Source organism: Delphinus delphis, chromosome 2 (assembly GCF_949987515.2).
Source record: "Delphinus delphis chromosome 2, mDelDel1.2, whole genome shotgun sequence".
In the NCBI taxonomy this organism is placed as follows: domain Eukaryota; kingdom Metazoa; phylum Chordata; class Mammalia; order Artiodactyla; family Delphinidae; genus Delphinus; species Delphinus delphis.
In genome coordinates this window covers 12,640,912-12,650,158 of record NC_082684.1, presented here as the reverse complement: position 1 = coordinate 12,650,158, position 9,247 = coordinate 12,640,912, and the positions used below count along the sequence as shown (strand labels likewise).

General features: G+C 42.7%; 1 protein-coding gene across 2 annotated transcripts in view; it reads left to right on the top strand.

The window, feature by feature from the left end:
* Positions 1 to 942: 942 nt before the first annotated feature.
* Positions 943 to 9,247, top strand: part of CPSF2 (cleavage and polyadenylation specific factor 2) — a 29,579-nt gene continuing 21,274 nt past the window's right edge. Inside the window, exons 1-3 of one of the 2 annotated variants that reach the window (XM_060004020.1) lie at positions 943 to 1,084; positions 4,735 to 4,795; positions 9,064 to 9,245. In XM_060004020.1, coding sequence (XP_059860003.1) covers positions 9,097 to 9,245 — 149 coding nt within the window. In that variant the 5' untranslated portion in view covers positions 943 to 1,084; positions 4,735 to 4,795; positions 9,064 to 9,096. Of the gene's footprint in view, positions 1,085 to 2,452; positions 2,551 to 4,734; positions 4,796 to 9,063; positions 9,246 to 9,247 lie in introns of those variants that run through there. The other variant, XM_060004019.1, reaches the window with a different exon arrangement.

Genomic DNA, 9,247 nt, shown 5'->3' with positions numbered 1-9,247 from the left:
AAAAAGTGTCGACTTAACCTATAAAAAGCAGTTTTGGATGCAATGGAGAAACGGAACTCCTTGAGGTCTGGAACCTCGTCTTAATGACGTATACGCCCGAGAAATCAAGCATAAGTATTACTTTTTTAAAAATTAAGTTTTTAAAAAGTGTGTATTTTGTGGAATGGTCGGCTCAAGACGGTTGGAGACTTAGAAGAGAGCAAGGTTAGCTTCCAATCCTCAATAACGAGGAAGGCAGAACTCTGAAACTTGGACCAATCGGAGATGCTCGCGAAGAAGCAGTCCCTTCCCCGCTGCAGCCTAGGAGCCGTGAACCTAAAGATATTTTTCAGTTAGGGCAGCCTCAGAGTACCCGTTCCCAAAGGCGCCAGGCGGGAACCGTGAGCGCAGCCGCCCACATCAAAGCAATCCCCATATCCTCGCCTTTCCCTCTCTCCTTCGCTGGAAGCCTCGGGAAGGTGGGCCGCTGCAGTCTCGGGGAGGCCCAGACCACCCCCACCCGCAGGTACACGCCGCCGCTGAGGGCTTTCCTAGAGGTGCACCCTCCCCGCCTGAACAAAGAGGACTCTCGCCGCCTCGACCTCCCGAGATCCCGGACCCACCTGAAGCCTCGGGAACAACAACGAGACCACGACCTAGGGCGGCGGTGAGCCCAGCCACCGGCGCCGGCGGAAGCTGCGGCCTCGGTACCCACCATTCGCCGCGCCCGCTCGAAGGAAGGGGTGGCTCCGATAAATTATTCCTCTTCTTCCTTCACTGCTTGACTCTTCTCATATTTCTTTTAGCTTCAACACATTGTAAATTCTTTAAAAATAAAACTTTGGCCCCAGGTGACGAGACTCTGTGTAAATGCCACCTCCTTCCTCCAGCTTAGTCCCTCCCACCCCCGAAGATGGTATCACCCCGGGTTTCCCCGCCTCCGCGGATCTCCTCCAGTTTCAAAATGGCGGCTGCCATTGAGGGGTTTCTGCTGCATGATCGTCACCGGCGCTGCTGAGCCAACCTCATCTTTTCTCGCTCTTGAACCTGGATGCGACTAAGGGTTGGGAAGGGCAGTGGACGGCGTTGGGGGAGGACTGACGAGGCAAGTGGGGGCGGAAGAAAGCAGTGTGCCTTTGCATGGGGGAGGGAACGTCTCGGCCCTCGGGGAGAGCCTGGCTCCGACTCCAACTCGGTCTCCGCCGCGGACGTTCCCCCAGGGTTGCGGGTGCGACTGTCCTGGTCGTTTCTGGCAGAAGTGTTCAGCGAGGGAAAGAGAGTGACTTCTCCAAGTGTCTAAAGCTCTCGGTCTTTTGTGGCAGTTCCTACGATTCACTCCCAGACTCTCCTCTCCTCCTTTTTGCTGTTTCCCTCCGGCCTTTCAGTCTCTCGTCGCTGGAGGAGTTAATCCGACGCCAGCTTTGGCTTCTTAGCATTGTGGCTACCTTGTTCTCAGCTTCCTCGCTCGAGGTCTTCCCGTCATTTCGGGTTGAGAGATCACGAGACTACTGGGCACAAAGTAGGCGTTCTTTCTAGTTAATCGACTCCAAAGACCTTTAAGACATTACGCTTTGTTAAAACAGCCTCGGCCCTCCGCACCCCCCCGCCCCAGCATCTCCTTTGAGCGCTTCCAGCATCATTACTCTATTTACATGCTCTTCAGTAAACAGGAGGTCAGAATAATTTTAACTCCGGCAAGGCTGGCTTCCTGTGACCAGGCGAGCCTGCGTTATCATTGCCCATGCCCTAAGTTTTAATTTTAGAACCCCTTTGACCGTGTTGCGAAACCCGTGCTCTCCCGGAATTGACCAGGAGGAGACTTTTCTCACTTGAGCTCCAGTGCTAACCCAGACTCATTCGTTTTCCCGTAGATTTTGCATGGTTCCCCTCAGTTGTCATCAACATGCACGATCGTTATTGAGAGAGCAATTAACTGATAGATAATTAAGGTGAAATGGTATCCGTCAGAAATCACTGCCCGGAAGGAATTTATAATATGGTGAAGGTTCATTCCTTTCAGTGCACATTTATGTTGCTTTGAGCGCTGTGCTTGGTATTGGAGTTAAAAAGATTCACTTTTACTCTTCCCCCATACGTTTAACGTCCATTCAACATATATTCTTTGTGCCTACTTGTGCTAGCTAAAAATAAATAACATTGCCTGGAGACACCAAAATAGCTTTATAAAGGAATAAATATTTGAGCTGGGTCAGGAAGGGTCAAAAGGAATGTACTAAGCTCAGGAGAAGGTCATCCCTGGCTGCAGTACAGAGATGCAGAGACTTGAGAAGTTTTGGCATGCTTAGGGAGAGCGGGACAATGAATGCGCTTGAGCATGCAGTGTAAGGGCGGTTGGTGAAGCAACAGGGAGATTGAGGTAAAGTTGTGAAGGACCTTGCTTTCCAAGGAAGGGGTTTAGATTTTATTCGGTATTTAGCCGGAAGTCAAGGACTGCTTTGCACAAGGAAGGGGCATGAGGAAATTTGTTTTTTAGGGTGGTCTCTCTGATAGCTGTGTGGAAGATCAACTTGGAACAGGAAAACTAGATGAGAGGAAATTGCAATCATTCAGGTAAGGTAATGAATGCCTCCTTTGAGGCAGGATAGTAAAGGATGTCAGACATTTCTGAAATATCAAATAGGATTCAACTGGTGGCAGCCAAAATGGTGATAAGAGGGTGACTTAAGAATTTTTAGTCTGGGAGACTAAGTAGTTGGTGATACCATTAAATAAAGCCTAAGACATGTACAAAATAGTATCGTGCCAACTTGCACTTTAAGAGTGGCAAAGCACAGTGCTCTACAGTCCAAAACATTGATTTTAGATTCTAGAAATCTCTGCTATTACAGTAGCCTCTAGCTACATGTCGCTATTGCACACTTGAAATTGTGGTTAGTTCGAATTGTGATGTGCTGTAATTATAAAATACACACTAGATTTTGAAGGCTCAGTACCAAAAAAAATCTCAATAATTTCTTTAATTATTACATGTTGAGATGATAATATTTTGGATATATTGGGTTAAATAAAAGTAATTTCACCTGTGAAACTTCAATGTGGTTGTGAAAAAATTTTTTAATTATATATCTGGCTTGCATTATATTTTTGTTGGACAGAGCTGTTCTAGTCTAGACTAATGATAGAGGGATTAGTGAGGAAGTGGGATTTGAGCTGGGCCTTAAAATGATGATAGTCAATGGTGATGTCAGAGCAGCTTGCCAGCTCCCTCCATTGCCAGTTAAGGCATTCAGGTTCTGCTTTTTCAAGCAGTAGGAGGTCTTCAGAGATTTCTGAGCAAGGGATCCTAAGTGCAGGGGTGTTTTGGAAGATTAATCTGGTAGTAAGGTATACGTTGAGATGAAGGAAGGAAAGGCTGGAGGCAAAGAAACAGAAACCGAAATGTAAGGTAATGAGGCTCTGTATTAAGGTACTTCCAGTAGGAATGGAAAGGGAATGATAAATGTACAAGGCATTCTCGGGGAAATAATCAGGAGTTGGTAATAGTCTGTTCAAGAAGTAAAGGAAGGAATAAAACAAGGAGTGTTTCAAGCCTTGGTTATTTAGATAACAATTAAGAAGTCATGTCATAGAGTTATAAGGTACATTTGAGTCTAAAGAAATTTAGTCTCAAAATAGAACCAGCAAAGTTGAAAGGAGGAAGTGTGCTGCTAAATACCTAAATACTCTCTTTTTTTATCTCCTTGCTTTCTCTGTCTTCTTTATCTAATCATGTACCCCAGCTAGTTTTTCTAAAATACAGAACTACCTGTATCACGTCATCTTACTTGATAAGTGATCTTAAAATGTCTCTCTGTTGCCTGTTCTCTGTTCAACAATTAGAACTGGGTCCAAAGTTTCTAAGGCCTTTCATTAGCTGGCCCTTTTCTATTCATTAGGACTTTTCTTTAATTTTTTGCTTATATGAAAGTGTGCCAGGCTACTTTTGTCACTGGTACTCTAAGTTTTTGTTTTATGCCTTTTATCATGTTATTCCCCTGTTTGAATAGCTTTTTCTCTTTGTCTCTTTCTGCCCACGGCCTACCAGTCCTTACCTATCGAATAATTTATGATCCCACCTCTTTTCTGATTCTCAATAACATAAGCTAATGTCAGTTTTTAAAATCTTATTTCCTAAGCCGCATATTTCAGCCCCTGATTAGAGCCAATTTCATGTTATTTATTTTTGTCTTTTATTATCTTAGTCCTATTTTTTTATGTAAGTTTAGGCTTCCTAAAATTATGACAAATTTATTATTTATTTATTTATTTTTCGCGGTACGCGGGCCTCTCACTGTTGTAGCCTCTCCCGTTGCAGAGCACAGGCTCCGGACGCGCAGGCTCAGGGGCCATGGCTCACAGGCCTAGCCGCTCCGCGGCATGTGGGACCTTCCCGGACCGGGGCACGAACCCGTGTCCCCTGCATTGGCAGGCGGACTCTCAACCACTGCACCACCACGGAAGCCCTACAAATTTATTTTTTTTTAACAAAGAATCATATAGGGACTTCCCTGGTGGGCCAGTGGTTAAGACTCTGCGCTTCCACTGCAGGGGGCACTGGTTCCATCCCTGGTCAGGGAACTAAGATCCTGCATGCCTCGCCACACGGCCAAAAAAAAAAAAAAACAAGGAGCATATGTTATTCTATTTGCTCAGGTTTTCACCTTAGGGCAAGACATAGACGTTAAATACTGTAATTAAAAACAGAAGTAAATCATTATACCGCATTCACGAGACTCTTATTTCTTTATTTTTTAGATTTTAAAGAACTCTTTCTTTGAATTCATGGTGTTTCATCCTATATACGACTGAGATACCAGTAAGTAAAGACTGTCTAATAAAGATACAGCTTTATTATATTACAAGCAATTGTAATAAAAATCTTTTCATCTATTGAAATCTGGGTCTGTCTGCAAAAAAGTTTTAACATGAGCTCATTCAGTTCTACCTGCAAGAAGCTTTGTATTTTCACTTCATACTCTAAATAAGGAAAGTGGGGGGTAAGGTAGATTTGAGTAGGAAAAGTTTCTCTTAGGCCATTAATATAATTGTGGTACAGGGAGATTCAAGTCCTATCCAAAACTGTACTTATAAATATTTTTAATTTTTCATTTTTCATCAGATAGAGAATTAGTATCTTTGTATATCTCATACCTTACAAATAGGAACACACCAAGTCAATATATTTTTTTAAATTAATTAATTAATTAATTTGACTGCGTCAGGTCTTAGTTGCAGCACACAGGATCTTTGTTGTGGTGCGTGGGCGGGCGCAGGCTTCTCTAGTTGCGCTGCGCGGGCTCCAGAGCACACAGGCTTCTCTCTAGTTGTGGCCTGTGGGCTCATTAGTTAGCGGCACGCAGGCTTAGTTGCCCCGTGGCATATGGGATGTTAGTTCCCCAACCAGGGATCGAACCTGCGTTCCTTGCATTGGAAGGCGGATTCTTAACCACTGGACCACCAGGGAAGTCCCTAAGTCAATATATTTTTAATTTTAACTTCTTTGTTTCAGTAACTATTTGTTAAACAACCACTACGTGTAAGATGTGCTAAAATAGTAAGGATACAAAAATAGATCAAACCTAGTCCTGCATTCAGAGAGCTCTCCCAAGCCAGAGGAAATACATGTAAATAGGTAGCTGTTAATGGTGTGGTAACAGCATTAAGCTCATTTAATACCAGCCATCTTCATTTATTCATTTAAGAAGCATTTACTGACCACCACTATGTGTTAGGCACCGTGGGGTGTTGGAATATAACTATGATCAAAATAGACCAAGTCTCTACTTTCATGGAGTCATTATTCTGGTGTGGAGGTTAAGAGGAGAGAAGGGGATGGACAAAGTGAGTAAGTAAATAGGCAGCAAGTGCAGGTGGGCACTAACTATTTTGAGGAAAATAGAAGGAAGGTACACATTATAGGATGTAACTGAGGTGGGGATGGACTTTAGGGTGGTCAGAAAATGTTTCTGAGAGAATAAATTTGAGGCAGGGAAAATAATAGCTCAAACTAGTTAGAGATCTTGGTGACAGTGGAGATAGAAAGAAATACTTGAGAAATTATTATACTTGAGAAATACAATAGAAGTAAAAATGCAGGACTTATTGATGGATTGGTTGTGAGCAACAAGTTAAGGAAGGAATCAAGGATGATGCCATCAGAGGCCAGATGGTCTTAATGCTGTGGGATTGGGTAAGATTGCCTAGAGAGAAAAGAGAAAAGAAAGTCCTGCTGAAAAGCACTGCCTCATTTAGAGGTTGAGGGGAGAAAGAGGTATTAACTAAGGTGAGTGAGGAATGGCCAGTTAGAAATAAAGAAAAACAGGAGAGGGTTGACAGAGGAGAAGAGGAAGGTGTTTCTGGGAGGATGGAGCTGTTACTTTTCTTGATTGCTGCTACGATTTCCAGTAATTTGGGACCACAGAAATGTCTGTTGGCTTCAGTTGTATAGAGGTTTGTCAGTGACCTTGATGAAAGCTCTTGTAGTGATAGGGTAGAGAAAGAAGTCAGATTTAGTAGTGTGAATGGGAGGTGAGAAAGTGGAGACACATCTGTGGACAAATATTCTGAGAAATTTTGCTGTGAAAGGGGAGTGTAGAAATGATGAAGCAGTTGCAGGGGATTGGAGAATTAAGAGAGGGTTCTTTTAAGTTGGGAAATTCTAGAGTATCTTTGTATGCTAATAGGAATGGTACATCAGTGATACGTTGATGATACAGGAGAAGGAGGAGATGACTGAAGAAGTTATCTTTAGAAGAGAAACGAGAGTGGGATTCAGAGCACATACAGGGGATTGGCCTTGGATGAGAGCTGAGCTATTTGTTCCTTATGATAGGAGACACAACAGTATACATGCAGATAGGTTAACAGGGTGTTTGGAAAATGAGGGGTTACTGTCTGATTACTTTTATTTTATAATTGAGGAATGAGGTGAGATTATCAACAGAGAGTAGGATGGAGAGAAGGGTGCGTGATACTTGAGCAGAGAAGAGGAGATGTGAAATGATGGTCTCAGAGATGGAAAGTCAACCTACTAAGAAAAATCAGATTGATAGGTAGGACATAGTGCCTGTTTGAGGTCTTTGGCCATGAATTTGAAGAGCAAATAGCATAGTTTTGTGATTGTTTTTTTTTTCCCCTTCTGGCAACATTGAGCTGCTGGAATAGACAAAGTGAGTCATTGGAATCAATGAGGGTTGGGATTTTGCCAGCCTCGTACAAAGAAGGATTAGAGCAGCAAGATACTTGAGAGTATTTTGCAAAATAATCATGATGGATCGCTGATCAATGGTAAGACATGAGTGGAGACAGGAGGGGGTCATGGACAGTGAAAAAGTAGTCAGTGATAGAGATACCAGTGAGGCTAAAGGATTTTTGCAGTGGGAATTCTAGAGTAAGGAAGAATTCTAGAGTAAGGAAGGTGGGAGTGAGAGAGGGAGATAGTTGAAGGTGATATTTTGAAAGTGCTGCAGCTTATTGGCCATGATAAGGTCATGGTTGTGACTGTGGTGGTGGGTAGCTGAAGTGAAATGAAGATTATTGGAGTTGAGAAAGTCAAGGAACTAAGAGGTCAGTATTGAAGCTACTCAGAGGAAGACTGAGTCAGGAACTAAAAGTCCTCGGTGAGTGAGGTCAGATTAATAGATGCCAGCAGTAAGGAGGAATAGGAAAGGCTCACAGTGAGCTGGCTGGGCAGCATGACCTTCAATGGGACTGGAGTATTTTGAGGAGGAAGGAGAAGACAGGTTGGAAGCTGCAGTGAGGAGGAAGGAGCACATCCTTCCTGCTTCGGAGGTCAGGGAGTACAAGAGGAAAAAAGGCCTCTTGAGAAGCCTGCAGGAGAAACTAGTTTTCTGTTAAGATTTGCAGGTGAGGAGAATGTTCAGAGAAGAGGTTGAAGTTCCAGGTTAGTGCAGTAGTTCCAGAGGGCATACTGAAAGGATTTCGGAGGGAGAAGAGGTAGTGGATTGGGTCCAATTAGATGTACACATCAGTGATTATGGATAACCTAGGAGTCTTGGATGTTTGGCTATGACCGAGGTAAACAGGGATGGGAGATATGATATGGCAGGATTAGCCCCCTGACAGCCTGTTAAGAAAGGTGGGCGGTTTACCTTAGTTTGTTGAGATGACCTTGGGCAGATGGCGAGGGATCGTGAGATATGCAGTGACCTCTCTTACTTGCGTAGTTAGCCAGGAAAGGCTAAAGCTAAGATCTGAAATGTAGCTGTGGAGTTGTACTTTGCTAATCAGTGTTTTTAATAACATCTGTTTAATAGCACACAAACTCTAGGTCCTAAATTCCAGTACATGTTGTATCTTCTTGAAATATGTAGTAGGCATCCTGACTATATTCTATCAAGTATGTGTTGAGCACCTACTATGTGTCAGGTTCTCTTTTAGAAATTACAAACATAAGGTGCTACCTCTGTTTTTCAGTTGCTCACATTCCAGTGCAAGAGTTCTTAACGTTAAACTCCCTGAAAAATACATGAATTTTTACATGTATATGGGCCTTTTCATCTTTTTTTAAGGACTGGGGGGAGAAGGAAAGGTCCATAGCCCTTTATCAGATTCTCGGGGGCAGGGGTCCCTTTATTTAAGAACCACTGGTCTACTAGTAGAGAAAGACCCATAAACTAATAACTGTAATGAGGTGTAATTACTGTCATCACAGAGCAAGATAAAGGAGGAAGAAATTTACCGTGAAGAATAGGTTCACTAATTTAGTATACATTTATTTATTGAGGAACTTTGTAGCCTCCATTCTAGGTAATTTACACATTATTTGAAATCTTCCAACATCCTTTTTATGTATATATTAATACTCATAATTTATAGACTAGGATACATAAGTGAGGAAAAGTTAATTAACTTGCCCAGAACCACATAGGAGTAGATTCAAATACGGGTCTGTCTGATTCCAAAATCCACTACTTTTCATTAAACCACACTGGGGAGCCACAGAAGGACTCTTTGTAAACAGGAGTGTGTAAGATTATGTTTGTACCTGTACGCTTAGCAATGATGGAAATAGGTCTTTAAAACGACTTTTATGTTTAACTATGTTTTTATTTCTATTGAAAGAACCTTTTGGATTGTTGTTATTGGACCGAAAAAATGACATCTATTATCAAATTAACTACCCTTTCTGGGGTCCAGGAAGAGTCTGCTCTTTGCTATCTTCTCCAAGTCGATGAGTTTAGATTTTTATTGGACTGTGGCTGGGATGAGCACTTTTCTATGGATATTATAGATTCCCTGAGGAAGT